Source organism: Aplidium turbinatum, chromosome 18 (genome assembly GCF_918807975.1).
Source record: "Aplidium turbinatum chromosome 18, kaAplTurb1.1, whole genome shotgun sequence".
In the NCBI taxonomy this organism is placed as follows: Eukaryota; Metazoa; Chordata; class Ascidiacea; order Aplousobranchia; family Polyclinidae; genus Aplidium; species Aplidium turbinatum.
Window position 1 is genome coordinate 5696856 of NC_137489.1, and position 25095 is coordinate 5721950.

Sequence of the window (25095 nt, forward strand, 5' to 3'; positions counted from 1 at the left end):
TTTTGCAGCTTACTGCAGGCGATCACTATTGAAAAATATTGAAGTTTTGAAACTGTTAAATTCTCGTTGGAAATTGCGTAATATTTTATCGGCGCGAAGGCAAAGTATAATGTCAAAACGCACTGTCTGCACAAAAGTATGCAAGGATTGTTTGAAAGTGCACATTTGCTGCACAGCGAATCCGTGATAGCTTTTTACAAGTGGATACCTAAGCAGATAACAAGTCAAAAAACAACCAAATAAACCACTCGGTTGAATTTATTGTTCGTTCTGACGTTCTCAGTTACTCACCTTAGCCCATCAGAAACATGCGAGGTTGAACCTCGAAAAACAAGGCATAGGTCGCCATTGCAAGATTGTAAACAGAAACTTTTCAATCACGCCAAGGCACAACAGCAAGTGGTGTCATAGACCAAAAACCAGGGCTGTGGAGTCGGGTAGCCACTTTAACAAGTCGAAATTCTGCCACTGCGAATGACTACAATGCAACCACCAACCAATCAGAACATGTTTTGGTAATTACAGAAGAAAAAGAGCAATAGCAGTGGTGGGAAACGAACCCGCGTCAATGAAATGACTACTTTCTAGCCCTAACCCCTAAGCTAACCAGCTGACAAAAAATACATCACTTAATTTGCTTTCTATCATATTCTTTTCGCCATTTTTTACGACACTTAAACCGTAGCTTATGATTGGTTGGCGGTTTCATTCTAGTCAAGTTTAGTGGCAGAATTTCGACTTGTTAAAGTGGCTACCGTGGAGTCGGGCGAAAAATGGTAGGCACTTTAACAAGCAGATTTCTAATAAACCACGAACCAATCAGAAGCTACGCTGTTCATGACGCCATCAAGGTTGCGTCTAGGAAGAATAAAGGAAAAACGCAAATTCTAGTTAAATTAAATCAACGCTTTGCCATCGGTTGACTTGGGGCATTGGGTTAGGGCGGTGGTAGTCATTACATTGACGTGGGTTTGATTCCCACCTCCGCTATAGCTCTTTTTTCTTCTGTAATTAGTAATTACCAAACAAAGTTCAAAGTAATAATTACATGTAATTCTCTGGCTGAATGCTGGAATGGTCACAATTGGACAGATAACGTAGCATCTCATTGGTTCGTGGTTGGATTGGACAGAAGTCTATGGATTGGATAACTGCATGTTAAAGTGCCTTCCGCGAAAAATATACAATTTCGACTTCAGTGCTGCCAGATTTTTGAGGGTTGCCAGACATTTTTAAATTTTGTTCTTTTTACTTTTTTAAAATTTAATTTTACTAAAGTTGTAATTGAAATGGCAACACTCGCAAAAACTTCTACTTTCTGGTAAAGTTTTAGAGCGCAATATGAATAGTAATAATATTTTGAAAAAAGATTGCAAACAAAAAATTTATTGTTCATTGATTTATATCAAGTAGGAGTCGATATTTTTTTAAACGACTCAGAACACACCAAAATTCCTCTGACTCCACAGCCCTGCCAAGAACGCATACATTCTAAAACACGAGAATTAAAGATGGTGCGGCTAACTAGCAGATCAAACCAACTAAACTTATGATCGTCATTTCGAGTTTATTTGTTGAACGAGCTGTATCGACAATCGGCATCATGAAGAGAACAACGAGAGAAAATCAGTGTTCGCAATAAATAAGAATTCCTTCAGCCTTTTGGTAAAACCTCTTTTGAAGTGAGTTTGTTGATTGGAAGGCAACGTCATAAAAGGAGACACAGAAAATAAGTTGGAAGCATTGCGGTTATTCCAAGCCAGGAGTGCTATTGGACATTGATTCAACGTCTAAAAGCGTTTGACTCACTGTATAAAAGGACATTTGTGAGCTCGGTCTGCTATCCACAGCAATATAATGAATATTAAGGAACATGAAACAAACACACCAGGATTGAAAGAAATCACCAAAAATTTAAACAATAACTTTAATCAAGTAAGAATTCAAACAAAGCATTCCATACAGCAAACCAGTTGAGTTTTTTTTTACATTGATTCAACGCCTGTAAACGTTGAATCAATGTAAAAAAGCGACTGATTTGCTGTTTGGGCAATGCTCAGCCGATAAGTTAGTTTTTTTTACATTGATTTAACGTATAAGACTAATTTGTCGGCTGGGTGAGCCTCTCAAAACACTTCACAATAAATGATTGAGATGCTTGGCCAGTGATGAAACTCAACACAATTTACATGATTCTTAACCGTCTTCAGGCGGACGAGGAACTTAAAAGGCCAGGCAAGAAATTGAAGACAATATGTTGAAACTATATTATCAGTCAGCAATGAGCAGCGAATAACTTTGACTGAAATGCAAAAATAGTATCAAAATACGTTTAAAGAACGACACGGCAATGGAATTGATGTGAAACAGTTTGACAAAAAATTATGTTTTCCAACTACACTAAAAACAAATTTGAGTTAGAAGTACAACGGACACTCCACAATCACATTTCGTTGACGACAAGAAGGTGGTAAAATTGAAGAAAGAATTTGAAGAAACAAAGTAATTCACAGAAAAATAACCTGTAAAAAAGGTATTCTTGGGAAAACATTACAGGAAAAGGATACAGAACAGACGGATAAGCAACGTAGGCAATATTTTAAATAGTCAGTACGCACGTTGCTTAACGTAAATGAACGTGTTTCCAACTTAAAAACATAAATGTGCCGCTGAGGAACAAATCACACTATTACATAGTTGCATAAAATATTTAAAAGTATGCTGTGGTGAAGCTTCCGATACAATTCTGATATACACTGCAGTTGAGTCGGCAGGCTTGACGATAAGTGCAGTCACACATGGGTACGTTTGAAGTTACAAGCGTGAGGTTCACGGAGGCGTGACGTTCACGGAGGCGTGACGTGGTGCCCGGGTACTTGCACGTTGAAGTAGTCCGGATCACTGCGGAATTTAGTGTGAAGCCGTTTGAAAGTCGGCCTTGCGCTGGCTTCATACGCCCAGCACCTGAAAACAGGAAGGAGAAATGAAGCAAGGATTTTACAACCACTTGGCCTTTTAGTAGGGTGTTTCATTTTTTCACCATTTTTGAAATTCAAAATGCCTGGGGTCCCATCTGGTAGTATTTGGGGAAAAAAGTTTATACCCCAATTTTTTTCAATTATGACGTCATATTGAGGTGGTCCACGAGGTTTGAAATTTTTGGACCTCAAAATCTCGAAATTTGGCCGTATCTCCGAAACCGGTCATCATAGATCGACAAAATTAGTATCAAAATGTGCAGAAGGGTCGCTTTCTTATACCTGATGTAGAGAATATTAAGGTCTATCTGCTTCAAAAAAAAAGTTATTTTAAAAAATCTGATTTTCGGTATATTTTCTCCTGATGAACAGAGATCAGGTGATCAAGATAAAAGTTTTTCTGTATTTTTCCATCTTGGAAGCTGCTATTGCGTAATAATAGTCCTTGTTCGTTTAGCAAGAGATGAAATGGTAATTTGAAGGTATTGCTATTATAATATTAATGTAACCGTTGAGGAAGAGGTATGCTGCTCACCTGCTTTAGATTAAGTGTCATTACGGCATTAAGGTCAGGTATTAGTAAGTCGATGCAAAACTTCAAGGAATTGGAGAGAAATGTGCTTCCCCTGAATTCAGACATAGTCAGTCACTATTTTTACTCGAGGAAAAAAGTAGCCGAAACTAATCCTAAGTTTTTGAAGAAAATACCCCATTTCAAAGATTTAAAAGATGAAAGATGTAGTTGGCATATGGAACAAAGCTGGTCTTCCAGTGCATAGCAAACAGAGAAACCTAGCACTTCTGGCAAACAATCTGCCAAAGCATCGGCACTACTATGTTTGAAACAAAGAAAAAGAAATGAAGTAGTTAGATGTCTACACAGTAGCGAAAGCGACTCTGATGGTGACATGAATTGGGAAGATGATAAGGAATACGAGCCTCTGAAACCAGCTGTTTGAGGAAAACTGTACAAGAAAGTACATTCTTTTTCCATAAATGATAGAAGTTGTGTACTTGCTGATCGTAGGATGACTTCGGTACGCCAGCAGTCAGACCTTCTGAGGTCGGTTCTTGGAAAAGATCAAGTAGCTGCAATGCTGCATCACCTTCGACAGTATACCGCCAACGACAAAAAACGAGAGAAAAATCTCTGATGGAAAGTGAGAACCTTCTCAACTCAGCTTCTGCCATGCAGTTATGTTATGATGGGCGCGTTGTCGATAAAGTAGGTCGATACGTTTTCTTGGGCCAACTTGTTGATGATAATGGCATGAAGCACGAAAGTGTGCAAGTGTGCTTGCTGTTAAATCTTTTCCCAAAAGTGTGTCGGTCACTGCAGTACTGATTTTTGGCACCATCATCCAGTAGGCTTGCAGAGTTCACCTATCCCAAATATATTCAGTCATGGCTGATACGACTGCTCTCAACACAGGAAAAAAGTCCGGAGTCAATACTCGACTGGTCAATTATTTTAATGATGAAGTTGGTCATGATATTCATACCCTTTAATGCATGTTCCACATAAACGAAATATATCTTTCCCATGTCATTTCTTTTGTGGACGGCGCCAAGAAGAGTCCCGGAGCACTGCAAGATGGGGCTTTACCAGATAGCAAGACCAGACAAGCCCAGTACTGAAACCTTAACACCAACTATTATTACGCAATAACAGCTTCCAAGATGGAAAAATACAGAAAAACTTTTATCTTAATCACCTGATCTCTGTTCATCAGAAGAAAATAGACCGAAAATCAGACTTTTTGAAATAACTTTTTTTCTGAAGCAGAAAGACCTTAATATTCTCTACATCAGGTATAGGAAACCGACCCTTCTGCGCATTTTGATACTAATTTTGTCGATCTATCATTAGCAGTTCCGGAGATACGGCCAAATTTCGAGATTTTGAGGTCCAAAAATTTCAAACCTCGTGGACCACCTCAATATGACGTCATAATTGAAAAAAATTTGAGGTGTAAACTTTTTTCCCCAAATACCACCAGATGGGACCCCAGGCATTTTGAATTTCAAAAATGGTGAAAAAATGAAACACCCTATTGATGTCAGTTTTGGCATAAAAAATCAAAAATTACCGGTACCTTACAATGTTAATTTTGCGTAAAAATAAAAAAGCCGCTTATCAAATCATCCCTGCGCCTAAAATCACTTTTCAAGCATCGTCATAGCAATTTTGCGTGAGTTGCCATGTCAGCAAGACGCACATTCCACTGGGCAAGGTACAAACGAAATGTACAAACAAGACACAAATGTTATAGTTACTCACTGCAGCATAATCTCGTAGACCTTGTCGGGACAACCGTATGGTTTCCGTAATCTCCTGTTGTCGTCTTCTATGAACTGCACCACCTGAAGGGATAAACGATGGTGAGATATTTGCGAAGCGATGTTTGGAGTCATCCAACAGCATCAATCCTTTCTGACATCAGGATATTCCGCTAATTTTAAACTGACATGAGTACTACAAACTACACCCGATCCGTTTGAATCATTTCAACGGATTATCGGTTTCTTTTCATGTCGAACCGACTTTTACAGAATATCATTATTCTAAAAAATCTGGCAACACTGACAATGCGGCACAGAGGTTTTCAAGGGTAGAATTTTTTTAATGGAATTTTTAAGTGTAAGTTAATTCCAGATAAGTTTTCTTTTTCGTTTGAGTCTCTAAAACCGGGGGTTTATCTTTTTACCACTGCAAGGTAGCCTATCAATGTGTTTCCAGGACTACACTGAAAACTGAAAAGTTATTCGAGAGCAGCATAAAGTTGGTTTCATCGCGGAAGAAACGATTACCTTGCAGTTGCAGGTTGTAGTTTCAGGATGGCAAGCACCACACACGCAGAATGTAAAAGTTATCGCGCCCCATTGGTGCATGCAGGGCCGTTGAGAGGGTAATTTGGGCCCGGTACCAATGAATTCTTCAGGCCCCAAATCAATACACTTTTAAGAATATGCTTCTTCAAGTTGCCCCAGGGCAAGGTTACGCCCCTAAAATCATCACGTGTCTAAAAGTACCCCCGGGCCCTCTTATTGATGCTAGATTGGATGGTCTGAATGGCTAGCGTGGAAGCTATACCGTTATGGTTAGCGAATTCCCGTTGCTGGAAATTCCTTTTTTATTGCTGTATTTATTGTATTATATTTACCTACAACGAAATAAAATCAATCAATCAATCAATCGCAACTGCTCGCTGTACTAGTGAGTGCTCAGCCTTGTGCTGATAGCCGGGAAGAACGCCCCTTTCTTCACACAGTGCAGAGAATATTAAAATAATTATTTCGCGGTTTAAAAACTCATCATACTTGTGCCCCGGTCATGTTCTCGTACGGCTGGTCACCTTTTGAAAATATCTCCCACAATGTGACGCCATAACTCCACACATCGGAATTGGATGAGAATGTACCGTAGTTGATCGACTCCGGCGCGTACCTGGGGAACAACATGTTGTGAAGTTTAAAAGCAGCAGCTGGCCAACTATTCTGGCGATGAACGTTACGGAACGAGCAGCTTCGCTTTTCAGGCAACATTAGAAGGGTCAATTTCCAACTGTTTACGCCTTGCGACTGGCTTGCTTTCGACAAAAAAATTTAAATTATTTAAAAACCAACTTCACTACTGTTATAATTGAGAGTCATGTTGGAGAGTCATACAAAACCTCTACTACCAACAGAATGCAAAGATACGCATAGGAACAGCCGAAACAAGCTCAATAGCGATCAAGAAAGGAGTAAGCCAGGGCTGTGTTTTCTCTCCAGACCTATTGAGTTTGTACAGCGAAGGTATCATGCGTTCCATTAAATATCTCAAAGGAATTAAAAACTAGGACGTGTGAATATAAACAATATGTAGATATGCGGATGACACCGCACAAACTACCACTTTAGAAGAAAAACACCAACACCTAGTTACAACAAACCAAGAAACGAAAGTTTTGGCATGACTATTGACATTAAAAAGACTGAAAGCATGATCGTTATCAAGAAAACAAACCGTGCTCTAACTTGCAATATATTGACTTCAAACAAACCAATTCAACAAGTTAACTCTTTTAAATAGCTTGGATCGTTCATTGCGAATGATGGTGAATGCAAAAAAGAGGTTAAAACAGGAATTGCTCAAGCGAAACAGGCTTTCCAAAACACTGCATAGCCTACGCTCTTCGAAACAATAATTTACAATTTACAAGAAGGAAGCGTGTGTTAACGTGGTATACCTTTTTTTATTTTGCTGTATGGATGTGAAACCTGGACGCTAAACACAGAAACATTTAAACGCCGCTGAAATGTGGTTCTTTCGAAAAATGCAACGAATATCATACATCAGCCACAAAACAAATAAAGACGTACTAGCTCAAACCAATCAAACCAGAACCTTCTTTAAAAAGATCATCAAGCGACAAACAAGTTTTTTTCGCCATGTCATGAGGATGGAACAATTAGAACACACTGCTTTTTGTGGAAAGATCTAAGGAAAACGAGTTTGTGGAAAACAGCGTCTCATTTTTCTCAATAACCTCAAGGACCATCTTTGTTGCAAACACAACGATTTTAATGCAGTGAAATACTGAGATAAATGAAAGGAGCTATGCATGAGCGCCTAAGCCTGGAACAGGCATGGTACACAAAGAAGAAGATGTAACCCATAAAAAGTACAATATGTTGTAAATCAAAAAAAAAAAAACATAAAAAAACAAACGTAACCCTTCTCGTGTGGCGGATAAGCTAAAAGCGGGTGAATTTTTTTATCTCCATGGTCTCAACTCCCTAGAGTCCGCGGACCATTGGTGGTCCGCGACGACTGCACAGGTGGTGCGTGGCGATATGACAAGAAATTAAAAAGTCACACATATACGCTGTACAGTACTTACCCTGTCAAAGATAATTGCCGCAGTTCTTTACAACTGAAATGATTTCGAAAGCTTTTGCTATCCAGTGTCGTAAATCTTACTTGTTGCAGTTAAAAAGTTGTTTACGAAAAATTAGTGGTCCGTGGCCCAAAAAAAATTCACAAATAGTGGTCCGTGGCGCAAAAAAGTTTGGGAAACCCTGCCCTAGAGTGGGTTTACAATTTTACAATAATTTTCAGCTGAAACGCAAAATGTTATCGCAAAAAAATCGAAGTTTAAAAAACGTGATATTGAGACGTAAAATGCCACACCATGACGAGCAGGTAAACGTAACGCTATCACGCTGACGTTATTACAACGTTTTGTTAAGGTAACAAGAGCGCAGTTTTTCGCCATTCGTTTGCAGCAAGATGATAGGCACCTTACTCACCACTTGACTGGCCATCTTCCTCCGGCCGACGCTTTATAGTAGTCGCTCCCGGCCCCCACGGCACGGCTCAGGCCGAAGTCAGATATCTTAACCAGCTGCTTGGAGGCTAGGAGGATATTACGGAGTGCGAGGTCCCGGTGAACAAATCTGTTGAAAAGATTGAGTTTCGCTTTTAGCAACATGATCGTTGCTTACTTCACAATGTAGAAACTAACCACCTGTTTTAGCCTGATGCAGTGATGCTGCGCGTTCGCTATGGTAGTAGCGGTTTGTACTAGCTTTTGGAACACAATTCCTTGGTCTATGACGAACTACAGACTAGGGAGCTGTGTTCATAAAAGTAGTACAAACCGCTACTACCATAGCGAAGCGAAGCATCAAGCTGAAACAGATTGTTAGTATCCACATTGTGAAGTAAAAAATCAGTTGAAAATCATGACGTTGAGAAGTGGCTACAACACAAGATGGCGGTAGTTAAATAATAAGATATGTGTGTATCCTAAAGTACCGGCCTCTGAATTGGTAGACCTGGGTTCGATACCATGTCGGATCACAACAATGATCTAGTAAATACGTGAGATTAAATCGAGTTTTCGGTTAAAATTTGACATTTGTTAAAAGTAAAGCAAAATCCTTGACTGGATCTGATTTAGAGCAACTGTACTCGGTGGTAATATGCTACCACTAGGCACACTTGCGCTGGGAGCTGAAGACATCAGACGACTAACTTATTATGTTATTTAGTCACGACGGAACAAAGTATGTTACTACGCTTAAAAACAGAGCAATATTGTAGACAGCCACATTTTCAGTAGTTGTTACTTGGATAAGAAAATGTTGATTTTAAAGTTGACTTAATACTTGCCCTTTTCCTTCTAAGTAATTCATCCCGCTGGCTATTTGTGCACCCCATAATTTAAAATCGTTCAGTCCAACAGTGCCGGGATAATCCAATATGTAGTCCAAGGCTGAGCCAAGTGCGACCATCTCTTGGACCTGGGGTGAGATAATATTTTACACTTTTACAGGAACAGTGGTGCCAGAAAATCAGTTTTTCGACTGAGTAAATTTTACTGAGCACTTTTATAAATCTATAAATTGACTACAAAAGGGTGTTGCATTCTGACCGCTTCAATCCGGGAAGGTTGCTGTGACTGTTTCGAGATTAAATTTTAAAACACGAGTACAAGTTCGTGTAACTTAAATAAAAAATCTTTTTCCAGATTAATCATTGATTCCTTGAGATACAATATGAAAACAAAGCTTTGAAAAAACACAAAGCAAGCGACTTGGTGAGATATAAGTCATCCCAGAGTCAAAACAGTTACATTGCACCCTAGAAGTGACCACTCACTCAAATGTTATCTTTAGTTAAATCGAAAGTTTTAAAGGCATACTAAATAAAATTTCAAACCGGAATTAAGCATTAAAATGAGTAAACTGAACATTCAAAAATACATTTCAAAAAAAATTACCGAAAAAAATTTGTTTTCAATGGCGCTGGCAAGGCCCAAAGTCCAATGTTTCATTTATTTTCATTTTTTTCAAAATGACCAAAAAGTGCAAACACTGCTCGAGAATACGTCACTAAAGACAGCAATAACAAAAGCCACGTTACCACATCTGATGTTTTGAGCAAACTGTCTGATGTTTTGATGTTGAAATGTGTTGTTTTGATGTACATACATACATAGCCTACAGTCAAATCGCCCGCAGTAACAATTATTGCGCAATTAGCTGATTGCTATAGTCTTTAGTGACGTAACTGTACAGTCGCACGCTTCGCTGCTCAGGCCAATTTCGTTTTGAAAGCTCTGACAAAAGCACGCGCGCAATGGTGGTCAGACCGCAATGGGGCAAAATTTTATTGAAAATCGTTGTATGGTAGCATGTTAAACACAAAGAACGTGGAAAATCGCCAAGTCAGGTTTTTCCTTTGGTATCCCTTTAACAAACTTAAAAACGAAGCACCTAAAAACACACGAGTTGAACCAAGTACACAACGGAGAAATCTATACATCAGTGCTGCCAGATTATTTTAAAACTTGTCATAGAAAACAAGTTATCCCAATTCCACAGAAAACAAGCCCAAATGTAACCCACACTTGGAAATTCGTCCCAAGTAAAGTCATAAAAACGGTTCGAAATAAAACAAAACCAACAAACTACAACAAGCAACTGTTAAAATTTTCTAAAACTAATTCAATTCTGCAGAAAATCATCAGAACTGGCAACTCTGGTATACATCTACAATAATTGAACGACTTTGATTAAACGTACTGATTAGATCCACACAAAAAGAATACAGGCACAAGCAAATATAGCAGACGTGGCAATTGACAAACACAGGGAATTTAAAGGTGAATCACAAATCACAACACTAACCATCATTAGCGTCTCTCCTCTGCAGACCCCGTGCAACTTCACAATGCACAAGTGGTCGAGCCCCATCATGACTTCCGCTTCCCTGCGGAACTCTGCCTCCGCAGAGTTGATGTGATCTCCATGAAGAGTCTTCAATGCAACCTGAACCTGGAGGAGCAAGATGATGGGGAAGTTGCATGTTGTCTTGTACAGTGGTAATTTAAAAAACTGGTATGAAGAATTAGATGAGGAACCTTTCAAAGTGCTCACAGAATGCAAAATACTATGCGTGTCTAACTGTACAATTGAATTGAGCTTTGTATTATCAATACTGGCAAGTGCCAAGAGCAGACAATATTGAGAAACATTCTCTCAAATAAACGTTGTTTTAAAGCCGCGTTTATTCTTTTGTGACTTTTTATTTATAATGTAGCTTAACGCCGATGTACATCAGCATGCTTGATCAAAAATGAGATTTAAAAAAAGTGAAAGACTTTTAAGGGATCTCCTCGAGTTCCCGTGGCCCCAAGTAGTTATTTGATGACACTGTTTTATTATGTCTTTAATTTGTGAGCAGCTGTGCAATTTTGTTCGTCTCACCTTTGTACCACTTTCATTAATCCAGATGCCTCTCAAAACCGACCCAAATTCACCTTGACCCAGCTCCCTACCCAATTCAATACTGGCAGGGTCTATCTCTTTCAACCCAGCGGGAGGTGGTGAAGGGGAAGGAATCGGGTAATGCTTTGGGGGATGATGGCCTGCAGAGGGTTGGGGGTACCCAGGAGAAGGAATGATCTGAAAAAACAAAACAAATTAAACAAACTAAACATTGTAGCCATTATTCTTTCATTTTAAGCAAAAAGTGCGAGTTGTTTGATCAGATGCTGCTCAAAGCATAGGTTCAACTCATCCAAAAATCATTTCTTTATTAACAACGCTTGAAAACGTTGCATCAATGTAAAAACTTGATTTCTTGGTTCGGTTATCCGCTTCCAACAAAAATTCACTCGCACATTTTGCAAAATGGATATTTATCGTTGAAACATCACAAAACGATGACTTGTGCTACCTAGGATAATGTAACAATCCAGAGAAGTAGTTCAATGGTTCAAGTCTTTCAAAACATTGATCAGCACAGTTTTTTATCTCAACACTCAAAGAAGTGGGGGCATCGCCTTCTTCTACATTATACATACTTTATGAACGGGGGTTGGGGCCGAGGGGACCATAGCGGGGGGGCGGTCATCCATCTTGTTCTTCCCACCATTCGGCATGACTGGAGGGGGTAACTGGTTACGGCTGCACGAATGATGATGGTCAGTCGGATACGGAACAGTTATGATAATGAAGCGGTGATATACTAACTCTTGTGCCAGCGTCATCAAAAATATATAGTTGATTTGTTAACGTCATAAAATAAAACAGGAAATCAGTGTTAGTAAAAGCAATCTGCCCAAACCGTTTTCATCACTGTTTAATTTTATTTTTGGAATATAACTTTACATATCTCTAAGCCTACCTTGTAGGTTTTTCTTATTTTTTTTAGTTAGTGAGGTTCACCCAAATCACTTAACAATACAACATTTGTAGTTGATTCTAATCAATTTATTTTCAGTTCAGTCATATTCAACCAAAAATCGATTTAAGTTTGCCAGATCATTTCAGTCAAAGTCATTCAAGTCGAAACGTTGCTTTGTATTGAGACTTGTAGTCGAGTCGTATCTTTAGAGCATTGCTGTAGGTTGAAAACTTGACAAAAGACAGGATGTTCTTGCTTGTCGTTAATCAAAGTTGTATCGATGGAAAATTTCTATGAATTTCTAAATGAATCTTCATGATGCGGTGATCATTCGTGGTCATGAAGTGAAAAAAAACAAAACAAATTCAGTGTGTTTTCAACTTGCACGCATTAAAATTCAATGTAAAAGCGGCTGATTTGCTGCCTGGGGACTTACCTCGAGGCTGGTGCTACCGGAATGGTGATCTCGGAAGGTAACCCATCTGACCAGCGGCAGTAGTAATTCACGAGGTATTCAAGGGACGTGAAGTAAGGGCCGTCATCGATGTAATGCAAGGTCTTGTTCTGTTTGTTTTTTACGTTGAAAAAACGTTGTTAGAACGTAACACAATAGAAAAATAGCAAAATACCAAAAAAACTAGGCAAATATTAGCTAAATGAGGAAAATTGTCCACTTTGGCATTGATTCCTAAGACAGCAAAATCTGTCATTTTTACATTGATTCAACGTCTGCAGACGTTAAATCAATGCAAAAATTACGGATTTTGCTGTCTGGTTCATGGTTGGCATACGATGAATCAATTTATCTTCAGACGCTAGACCAACGCAAAAGAACTAGTTTTTCTAACTGCTTCAAATGCTTTACATTTATGAAAGCCACAACATACACTGAGGCTTGATAACAAGAGAGGTGAAAAGCATTTTCCAGTCAGGAAATCAGCCTTTTTTTGCATTGATTTAACGTCTGCAAACGTTGAATGAATGCAAAAACTTTGTGGCTAGGATCGACGACAGCTAAGTTTAGTCACGCAGGGTTAGGTTGCCAAATCATTACAGGAAATACTTTCTATCAAAAACTGGGTACAAAGCTAGCAAGACATTCTGTTACGCTGCATCGTTCCTGATGTCACTTCCGGTGAAACTATGACAATGTAATGATCTTTGAATGAAGCTTTTCCCTAGAAACAACACGAGCCTTGGCTAGTGCTGGAATATCAAAGTGATGTTTTTCAAATTGGGCACACAAACGTAACGAAATCAATTTTCTATTGGCCTGCTAAATCAGGTCAAGATCTAGTTAAAGGAAATTTTGACATTGCAAAAACCACAGCAGCAAGATTTCATTTTATAAAAGCTCAAACCTTACCGAAACGATGCAGTTTTTAATTTCATAGTTGAAGACAGTTTTTTCGAAACACATGGTGAGGACATGTTGGCCAGGATTCCTCTTGCTTATTCGAACCAAAAAGCAGCCGTCCCGTAGTCCGGCATGGTCCAAGAACTCAACGGCTTTCTAAAAGCAGTGAGTAAACATCAAGGAAGGATGATCATTCTACTGTCATTGACTTGCTTCAACTTGTTTTGACTTTTAACGAAGATAAAATTTAGTTCTCGCAAAATGCACGGAATTCAGAAAGTTCACTTTTTGCATCATTCAACGGCGTTAAGCGTTATAACGATGTAAAAATGAAAACTTATTATTATCTGGCAGAGACTGAGCGTCGAGCATCCTTTCACAACACCTAGAAATGTGTCAACTTAAACCAACAAATATATATCGTAAATCAGCCAATCAACAAACTCAGTATGCAGCTGAGAAAACTGTTATTTGGTTGAAACAAAGCAAATAGATTGACTAGCCTACCGCAGCTGGTGAATAAAGTTGAATACTTGGTTGCAAATTCAGTAATTTCGTTTACTCCAATAAAATACTGAAGAAGCCGCCTTCACGGTGGTTAAATTTATCAATGCTAGTTTCCAAATTTGCCTGATTTTATTTACTTCTTAATGGCTTATTAGGCATTGAGCAGTAACGTAGCCAGAAATTGTGAAAGGGGGGGGGGGGGTTTGACGGCCGGCGGACGAAGCCCGACGGCGTTTTCGTCAAAGGCGACACCCAGCGACGGGGGTCTCCCCCAGAAAATTTTGAAAAATTACTTTGAATTTGGTGCATTTTGAAAGCATTTTCAACAAAAATGTGGGTATAAATATTCCTGTAAAATGGTGCTGTCCGGTGGCATGGCAAAAGGATAAGATCATGTTTTCTTGGGCATTTTTCGGAAATAAAGCTAAGTTTCTATGTACTATGTTTTCTTGTTGCTAATTCTTGGCTGAGTAATTTGAATGTTTGGTATTGGCAAAACTCGCTTTTTTAATGCAGTTTCGTTTAAAATTAGGCAAACTTTGTTTTAGAGACATAGGGACTGAAAGCATCATTCTCAATATCATGACGTCACATGCGTGCCAAAGGGGGTGGGGTTGTAACACCCAACCCCCCTTGGCTACGCCACTGGCATTGAGGAAAGATCTCGCATAGTTTATTAATCAATAGCCTAATGAATATAACTCATCGCATACCTGTCTGTCCACAGAATTGTGGAGCCAGTAGGCAGAGGATAGTTGTGGCTTGGGTGGTTGATAGCGCTCAAGAACCTGCGCGCATTGCTTATGTTTGCCTTTGCGGGCCAAGTCGGCCGGAGTTTCACTATTGACACTCCTAAAATGAAACCCAATAACTGCTCAACTGTTGACAACCTAACCAAATCTGAGAAACACCACAAGTTAATCTTATGGCATAAGCTCACCGAAGAAAGGATTGTTCCTAACGACTGACCCTAGCTGACTTTGACTAATTCAAACAAAACATGCTCAGATGCGGTTTATGATCCAGCGGCTTGAGGTAGCAGTGAAACACAAGAGACGCATCGTATCAGTCATCACTGGTGCTTTGGACCAGGTGGATCTCAAAGGACCCAACGCCGAGATATTACAGTGACCACGTTGATAGTTCCATACGAACTGTTGCCTTACAAAGACGAAGCACTGCTGGTTTAATTTTCCAGATGTGTCGTTTTTTGTTCATTTTCCTCACACGAATAAAATGAACGTTAGAAAAAAGGAAAGCGTGTATGCAATTGGACAAGAATAATGAGGAAGAAAATACCCCACATCGCCATTAATAATCCCCATTTACACAACAATAAGCAGACAAATTCTGAAAAGCCGTGTTGATAAAATGTTCTTGCTCCATATAACAAGTCAATGAGAAAGCAACATTCCCATGGCATTGACCATTGTGAGTAGCAACCAAGAGCGAAACGTACATTTATGATCACTGCGTAAAACTAAAACTTTATATTTCCCACCTGGGTTGGCTGGCGGCTCCGTTTTGAAGCAAAACGTCAATGCACGAATGGTTTCCGTGTGAGCTTGCTTCGTGGAGAGCAACCCATCCCGTGCTGCTGCATCTGTCCTGAGACCGCGCGGAGCATTGCTGCATCAATATCTTGCACGTTTCCACCTGGTTCTTTCGACAAGCAATCTGCAAAAAGAATTACAAATAAGACCCAAGAAGGCGAAGGCATGAAAATCATTAAATTCTATAGGCCAGGGGTATCCAAAGTCCGTCCCGCGATATGTTTTGTATGACGCGCGCCTGTTGTTGCACGATGTGTTATTTTTGGCTGCAGCCACATAGAAATCATACAAATTCAACTTGCATTTTCGAAAAAAAATTGATGAAGACAGTATTTTGTCACCCATCAATCCAGGCAAGAAGTTAAAATCATTGTTGCGTCATAATCGCAAAATCAACTATTATTGTCTGAGAGTGTTGTAACGAGTGAGACAGGGCCATTCATTCACTTTCTTGATGGCAAATTCAACGACCGCTGCTAATTGAGCTTCTCTGCGAAGCCGATAGCAACATCTTTATCCTTTACCGAGCCTTTTTATCGGCAGCTGGATAAAAACAAATTTGCAAAAATGCGAAAGTTCGACAAACCAAATGTTGAGCGTGTTCGGTTCAACATATTTGCATGAGCAATGAGCATACGTTCTCGGTTATGAACTTAAAGCTGAACGACTCCCATCTATATGATATTTTACACTTGTCTACCAAGTTTGGACACCCCTGCCATAAGCCATAATCGGTTTGTATCTGTTACTAACATAGCTATTGTATAAGGTTCGTGAAATATTTACCATATATTTACCAACTTTTCATTTACAATAACGTAATAAATTTTAGAAAAAAAGTACTGTATATCTATCACACGGTCTGATTTGTGCACATTGTGAAGCTAAAGTTAAAATTCTGGTGGAAAGGCGTGGAGTGTTTCCTGTAAGTTTATAAAAGCAGTATGACGTAAGCTAAACAAGCGCTCTTGTTTTGCATAAGGCTACATCGCAGCACATCAGGCTACACCGAAGCACACTCACATGAAGCGGCGTATTTCCTTCAGCATCTCTGATTCTGACGTCAGCACCAGCTTCATGCAAGGCAAGGACGAACTTGTTGAGGCCACGTGTACAGGCTTCGTGCAAAGCTGTTCTTCCATTTAAATTTCTGTAAATTATTTAAGCATTTAAAGTATTCTGTTTAACTTTCTGGGGGCGAATTTGTATCGTTTTACCACCCCAGCGTGTCGATATTTGCCTGAAAAAAAAACTAGGTAAAAGCCTACACAGATTAACTTTATGTTAAAAGGTTATCTGGCTTTAATAAAAATAACATTAAATGAGCATACGTGTAGTCGTGTATGTAAAGCTGTGCACCTACCTTATGTCAAGGTCCGGACACTTGGAGTTATTGAGAATTTCTGAGAATATAGCAAGATCCAGCTTTTCACTTACAGCTTGATGGACAAGTGTATCCTCTCCAAATTGTCTTAAACTAGCTTTTAAGGGGCTGCCAACACAAGCAGTCGTCAACTGCGTTGGAAGACCATTCGGACCACTTCTGCAGACAATATATTACACATTGTATAGCACAAAGCTACAAAAACTTGCAGAATACAGCAAACAGTAACCTTATATCGCAAACACATCTTGCCAGCTTGCTCTATTACAGATTAAGAAGATTCAGCAAAACTCGATGCTAAAGCGCTCAAATTCAAACAAAACCATACTCGAAACCGTGGTTTACGACGAGCACTTTTCAAAGTATATACACAAAGGTCAGATATAAAATCAGAAAATTAAACAAAAAACATTTCTTTCAAATTGTACCTAGTGATATTATATAGGCTATACGACATAGGCACTTTCGTTAGAGCTGTACCAGTCAACAAATAGTAATTTTTGTGACAGAAAAAATAAAAAAAGTTTTTGAAATTTTGAATTTGAACAATGAACATTTGAATTTTCAGTAATTTTATATACATAAATTAACATCACCTTTAAAAATGCGTATTTGTATAATTACCAATCTCTTCATCAAAGAATTAAACACTTGTCTACTGTCTACCTCTGACTCTGAGACACAAAATTACTACAAATACATATAATACATGTATATTTATTATATACAAATACATGTATATAAAAAAAATCATTGAAAAGTATGTCCTGTCATAGCACACTAGAATTTAAATGCAAGAGTGCAATATTTAAAAAGCAAGTAATATTACAAATTAGCATAAAAATCAAACTTAAACAAGCTAACTAACCTGTAAAAGTTAATCAACTCATCAAGCCCAACAAATGGCGGACCATTATCAATACTGTAGCATCCAAAATATGGTGAATTTTTGATTTGAAAATGGTGGATGTTTCGGTTATGTACAACAGAAAGCACGAAACGTCCAGGTATGTTCATGCTCTCCCTCACAAGAAACATTCCCTGATGAAATGTGTAGAGACTTATCATAGATGCTATATTCAAACAACAAAATAGCAGAAAATATATACAAGCTCAGGCCTCGAAATTCGTTTTTGTTGACGGCGGACAAACGTGTCCGGTCTGAGCAGCTATCTCGGCGGACAAATTAAGTCTCACGCGGCGGACACACCAATTTTAACGTCGATCGTCATACTTAATCCCTTTATCTTGATAAATCTTCGCCATTTGAGAACCATAGTTACAGTTTAGGCTTTTTAAAATTTCAGCAAAGTTACTCTGAAAGGCTTTCATCAAACAAATGACGTGCGCTTGATGTTGTGTAGCTACTAAATATGATGATGATGATTGTTAAAAATTTGAATTATATGGACTTTTTGTGTCTGATGCAAATAAATAATAAAAAAATAATCCGCCGCATAACTGATTAACTTCCACCGAACGAGGTCGTGTGCCTTCTTGCGTCACAATGCTCTGGGCACGAGTCGGAAAACTCTAACGCGTAACGCTACTATTTTCTGATGTGCAAAGTTTCACTATAGGCTTTTTTCTTTAAGTTTATTTTTGCGTGTCATGCGAGCGAAAGTGACGAAAAGAATAAACAAAACATTAGAAAAAGCACAATTATTTTTCCCCTCTCCGTTATGCGGTCGCCTTTCCAAAATAGTATCAGTATTCCACGAGACCACGGCAGGCTCGGACTTATAATCAGCGCAGTCAAGGCCATCCAAACATATGCGCATGATGAGAGCTTCAATAGCATCGATCTTCAAAGACGTGCGCCAATCTCCACGAGATCACTGCTTGTCGTTAAGATACGTGATACCGAGATCTATTCCGTGTCTTTTCTCCAGACCGGCTAGTTGAGGGAAAAGCGTAAATGCGAGCTCTTCTTTAGCGATGAAATATGCGATTTCAAACAACCTCTTAATTTTGATTTTTTTCGTTGTCACTCATATTGTCGATGGCCTTGATGATCGGAAATTGATGGCTTGGGGTAAACGATGTGTTGTGATCTTTGACAGAGCTAATCCTTACATTCGTTGTTCCTTTAATATACGCGTCTATCACCACTAAATTTCCTAGTAGTAGGTTCATCGCCCTCATTCTCACTTTCAGAATTTTTCCTGGGCCTTTTCTTTCTTACTGTAATTTGCTGCATCTTGCTGTACGTTTTGCTGCATCTTGCTGTAGTAGCCTACTCTTATAATCTAACTTTGTAACCAACCTTGCCTTATCAATATTACTCGAAGATCAAAGCCAGACATTGTGACATAAGACTTGAACTAAGTTGCGCGTGATTAGTATAGAAGTACCGGTACTCCCATCGATTCTTAGCGAAGAATTTACCTTTGTTACGCTGATTCAATGTCATCAATCGTTGAAGCAACGTAAAATTCGAAAGTTTTTCTGCTTGAATGGAAGCTAAGAGATACAGTATTCACTTTTTCTAGATGCGCGCTTGGAATGCGATAATTTCGCATTCCCAGCTCAAATTATATTCTTGCAACTAGAGATGTACCGATACCAATATTTTGGCCGATACCGATCCCGATACCGATATCACTTTGTTAGGCCGATACCGATACTGATACCGATATTTTGGCCGATACTTTGGTGTTACAAAAAGAAGCAATTTTGGTATTTGCAAGGAAATATATCAAATGCTAAGTTTTACCTTATTTGCATAAAACTATTAAAAAAAACTTTGGATTGGCATAATTTATTAAAGATTCAAGAATCCAATCTCAACCACATTGTTGTGTCATAATCAGGGGCGCCGGAAGCGGGGGGGGCAGATGCCCCCCCTGCCCCCCCCAATTTTTCTGCAGATGGAGTGGCAGGGGGGGAAATGGTGCCCTTTTAAAGTCATGTAAGTTACTGCACATTTTGCAATATAACAATTTCTGCTATTCGCTTTTAGCTAAATTATATTCTTTCATTTTTTCCTCAAAGTAATATTTACGGCACAAAATTTTGCAACAAAGGTAAGAGGCCTTAAAACTCGTTTTTTTGGCAGCCATCTTGGCCTACCGGGTGGCCAAACTTGGCCGATTGAAGAGGTAGCACTGGCAGTCATTCAAGCACTACTTAGCGGCCATGGCCGCCGGCTGCTTTAAGGCTTGGCAGTAGGTTACATCATTATAACATAGCGTGATGCTCTTTTTTGTATACCGGACACTTGTAGGCTATCATTACTCAATACATAGTGAGCTGATAGATTAGCATTATCGCTATATCTTATCTTAAAACTTGAAAAAAAATTGGCCTTTTACTAAACAAAAGTGCCCTTTTTTCGTAATCTTGCCCCCCCAGTCAAAAATCGTTCCGGCGCCCCTGGTCATAATAGTAGGTTTTAGTAATGAAAGGCCACCGTAATTGAGGATTGGGGTATAAGGGAAGAAACATTACATCATAATTGGGATTTCTGAAAAATTAATAAAATGTTTGCGCAAACTCTCCAAATAAGGCTATCATAATTGATAATAAGATGTAAAATGTAAACCAAGTGATTTGTGTAGTCGTACAAAAACTACTCGACAAGTAATGTGCAACCTAAGGGCGCTTGTCGTTTGGTTGAAAAGCTTTTGCCAGGCCAAGACTACCCAGGTAGCAAAAATGCACAATTCTGCATCGCTCCCACCCCGCCAAACGCTCAAAAAACCTGTGCAACTCGGCTGCCCCCAGCAAGCCGGCTCCACCAGTCGGCAATTCAACTTGCACCCTTAGCCGCAACAAAATCACCAAGCCCAAACAATGTCACAGCAGAATAAGTAGGCCCAAAAAGAAAGCAATGGGGCCACGAATCCTCAAAAAACCAATCAAAATGGTCCCATTGCGCCCAAGATGACAACCTCATTGCGAAGAAAGGAGCGTCCCCCCCGGCCACCAGCACAAGGCTGAGCACTCACCAGTACAGCGAGCTGCCGCGACCCGCCAACCACAACGATGCAGCTTCCACACTAGCCATTTCAATTCTTGTCGATGTCAATTCTTGCTACAAAACGGCTGCCGAGAAACAAGTTGATTGGATGGTCTAAATGGCTAGTGTGGAAGCCACACCATTATGGCCAGCGAATCGCAACAGCCCGCCGCACCAGTAAGCGCCCAGCCCCGTGCCGACAGCAGGGAAGGACACTTCCCCCCACAATGAGGCCGCCATCCCAAGCGCAACAAGACCACTTATTGATTAGTTCAGTGAGGATTCGCAGTCCCACCGCCCCCACCCCGAGCCCACACACTCCGCCACGACATTGTTCAAGCCTGGTGAGTCCACCACAACGAAAGGCGGAAACCAAATCACAAACTGACAGAACCAGCCCACCAAAAATAACCAAGCCACACGGGTCCCTCAAACGTCCAGCAATGCAAAAACGATGCAAAACTACACATTCCCGCCACCTGGGTACTGGGTAGTCTTGGCCTGGTTTTATCCTCTGCTGAGAGTAAAAAAGAAACACAAATGATAAACATTAGAGAAATTGAGTCTCCTTCACAACTTAAGAATCGAACAACGCAAAACTGCTGAAACAAAACGTTTTGTTTGAGTGAAAGAATCACTGTAAGCAAACAATGCCAAAAGGTGAGCCCATGAAGTCATGGGAGTGTGAGGTATCAAAAATTTGATCAGGGTGTTATTTTTCTACTTCAATGTGACAACATTGACGTTAGTTACTACTTTAAAAAATCTATATCTTTGCTTCTGCAGAAAATACGCAGAAAACGCCTTTTTTCACACGTTTAGTATCGGCCACAGTATCGGCCAAGTTTTGCCGATACCGATGCCGATACCGATACTCAAAAAATGGCCGATATCACCGATACCGATGCCGATACCGATATATCGGTACATCTCTACTTGCAACAGTTATTCGTGCTATGCAATGACGATTTGTATCGCTAGTTTCTGCGATATTTCTCGGCGGACAAATATGACCGATCTAGAGGGTACTTCCCGCGGACATCACATGCTGTGACGGCGGACATGTCCGCCGTGAATTTCGAGGCCTGCAAGCTGCAAAAGAACACAGGTCTAAATAAAATTGTTGGCGTTTTACATCTGACTGGAATTTCATTGTACAAGACATTCCCCATTGATTACTCTTCTGGTTGAGGTATGTATGGTCTTGAGATATGGTAAGCGTACATTTCACTACAGTAGTACGGTACTAAAAAATTTGGGCAAGGAAATAAACATTAAATAGCAGTGATAATAGAATAAACTGTTAATGTCAACATGGGCTTGAAATGAAAAACTATTATGACCCAAAAGGTTACCCACCTGTTGGGTACCAGACTTTTTCAAATTGTATTCAGCATTTCCTCGAGTGAGTCTTTCATGAAACCACATATCCTGTTCGAATACAACAAAAGTCAAGTATATATATCTACAATATGCTAATGGATGATGCATTAATATATATATCTAACAGTGTGAGTAAACATAATAACTGTAGTACCGGTACCCATCTAAATAACCTTTTTTTCAAATAAAACCAATGAATTTGATTTGTCACTCAAAAAATAGAAAGTAAACTAAAGAAATCATAAACAATAGACAGAAAGTATTTAAAGTTTCTCAAAAATATAACTCAGGTTTTGTCTTTCTACCAAAAATAATATCTAATATCTATCTCTATATTTGTTTTCAAGCATCGTAATGTCATTGTTAGCATATGAGCCTGAAACGTTTCATGCCAATTGTTGGTATCAATGCTGCATAGCATCATGCAATAGTGGACAGGGGTGTTTGAAACAAGATATATGCAATTATGCATATACTTGATTAAGAAACAAACTCTGCAAGAGTTGAAGTCAAAACTATTCAAACTTCATTGCATTGAATTCATCAAATTTAATGTGCTCACAATTGAAGATATTATTATATAGAGAGTACAGAATTTATGTTCAAATACATGCACAAAAGTAAATCATTCCTAAAACATATCATTTGCTTATCTCCTTTATTCTCCATACACATTACACACTTACACAGTCTTTATGTTTTATGCTTCCTTGTTTTGTTATTTCACTGTTATGTATTTTTTTAGGTATCGGTATTATTTACCGGTACGGTATTATTATTAAAATGCCCAATTTTGGGTGTTTTGTTTCATGTTTGGGTGGCAGCTGACTTTGGTGAACTTTTGGTCTTACGCTGCGATCCTTGTCGTACAAATTATTTGTGTTTATTGTGTTTTTGTATATTTGCCAAAAGAACAAAATAAAGTGAACATTATATCCCCTGCTACAAATTGGGCAAAAAGATGCTCCAATTTCTTGAACCAAAAAGTTAAGTGACATAGCATACAACAAACTCAGTAAAATTTTAGTAGTTACCTGTGGGCTCTTGCATACTTTTTTTTCATTATGCACTTCAAACTGCTTTAATAGATCCAATATAGTTTTACCACTTTTTAAACGTTGAGCAATTGTTTTTCCACCAAGTGGCTTACTCATTGTTGAAGTGTAATGGCAAACATCAAATAATTATTCAAGCACTTTGTGTACAAATTTTCTTAAAAAATTAATGCCTGCAATACACTGTGAAAACTAGTTTGAGAAAAAATAAAAGATTAACTAGCCTGCAGGAAAAATCTGTAAACTTAGCAATTAAATATATACAATACACCGAAAACTTTTTTTTTAAATCAGTAATTTAGAGTGCAAACTATTTTGTCCCTGTGAGAATTTCTCAGATTACAAAAGAATAGAAGATCTTTATTATTCACAATTGAAAAAGCATAGAAAACTTATTTAATAATTTACTTGCTGCTCATTATGACAACATAAAGCACAACTAAAAATGCATCAAAATTACATGTGGAAACAGAGAAAAAGCATTATAGTTAAATGCTTAAATTTGAATAATTAAGGTTGGCAAAAAAAGCGCTTTTCGGTTGTTTTGAACCGAGATCCTATAGAAGTTCACACAAAGATTCTACTGAAAGTCAAGACAGCCTGTAACTCGTCAGGGAAATTGAGGATTTGCAAAGTTATTAAGCCAGTTTTTCTTCATTGCTAAAGAGTCAATAAAACAAAATAGCAAGCATCATGGTCAAGTGACTAATAAAATTATAGCATCGGTTATGGCTCCTATGTATGATTGTATGGTAACTACAGCCACTGGCTTAACCACTTGCAAATGGATGACATAATTATGCACACACGAGAAAATTTTTGCAGTAAGACAGATGACGCATTGTATAGGCGTTTTGTCTGTTGACAAAAAGATGGATGACGTTTCACGCAAAACTTTTAGCAATTCTTTATTTATTTGTTTTTTTATTACTGTGTTACCTGCAACAGGCTAGGGTGGCAGCTGACATAGATGACCTTACAGCTTTTTGGTTGCCATCCTGTTGTGCTGATAGACACTCAATTTGTATGTACTTTTGTTTGTTATCGCCAGCAAAACAATAAACTGAACTTACATAGAAGTGTACATAAAAGAACGTATATACTATTTAATATGTACACAAAAATGATCATGAGGAGAGCAGGGTTGAATAATTCCAATATAGGAGTGAAAATCGGTGGCAGAATTATAAACAACTTGAGATATGCAGATGACACTACCCTTTTACGCCAAGAACGCACAAGATCTTGAAGACTTAATCATCAAAAAAGTAAAGGGAAAGGGCTGGATTGAAACTCAACATCAAAAAAACAAAAATTATAACAACTGGTAAAGCAGATAACGTAAATATCAAGATCGATAATTAATCAAGAAATTGAAACAGTGAAGAAATTCATATTTCTAGGCCCAAAAAAAAACTGGGCCTCTAATAACTCACCAGAGATAAGGAGAAGAATAGCGCTGGGAAGAAATGCATTTGTCGGAATGAATAGCATTTGGAAGAGCAAGGATATAAAATTAGACACAAAAAAGAAGCTGATCAAAACTATTATATTCCCAATTGCAACTTACGGATGCGAAACATGGACAATGAACAAAACAGACAGAAGAAAGATTGACGCATTTGAATTGTGGTGTTGGAGAAGGTTACTGCGTGTTCCTTGGACAGCCAGAGTAACAAATGAAAAAATTCTCGAACAATTTAAACCAGACATATCCCTACAAGCTAGAATCGTCA

The 25095-nt window shown here is 38.8% G+C and overlaps 1 protein-coding gene across 1 annotated transcript; it reads right to left on the minus strand.

Annotated features, from left to right (window-relative positions):
• Window positions 1–242: 242 nt before the first annotated feature.
• LOC145787597 (tyrosine-protein kinase HTK16-like) lies at window positions 243–23536 on the minus strand. The gene is made up of 17 exons (XM_082599368.1): window positions 23339–23536; window positions 22281–22352; window positions 17829–18001; window positions 16940–17119; window positions 16600–16726; window positions 15525–15700; window positions 14737–14875; window positions 13526–13672; window positions 12596–12723; window positions 11837–11939; window positions 11238–11435; window positions 10659–10805; window positions 9139–9269; window positions 8274–8420; window positions 6300–6426; window positions 5260–5342; window positions 243–2964 (listed from the first exon to the last, which is right to left on the minus strand). The coding sequence occupies exons 1-17, from the start codon at window positions 23456–23458 to the stop codon at window positions 2847–2849; spliced, it is 2316 nt and encodes a 771-aa protein (XP_082455494.1). The 5' UTR covers window positions 23459–23536; the 3' UTR covers window positions 243–2846.
• Between the last annotated feature and the right edge of the window lie 1559 nt (window positions 23537–25095).

Bases quoted from the DNA above. Each gene is read 5' to 3' on its own strand.
- LOC145787597 (XM_082599368.1), bottom strand. From the start codon at position 23,458: ATGAGTAAGCCACTTGGTGGAAAAACAATTGCTCAACGTTTAAAAAGT. The intron at 14,876-15,524 runs GTGGGAAATATA...GTTTCATTTTAG, and splicing joins GGAGCCGCCAGCCAACCCAG to GAGTGTCAATAGTGAAACTC. The intron at 10,806-11,237 runs GTGAGACGAACA...TTGCTCCTCCAG, and splicing joins TTAATGAAAGTGGTACAAAG to GTTCAGGTTGCATTGAAGAC.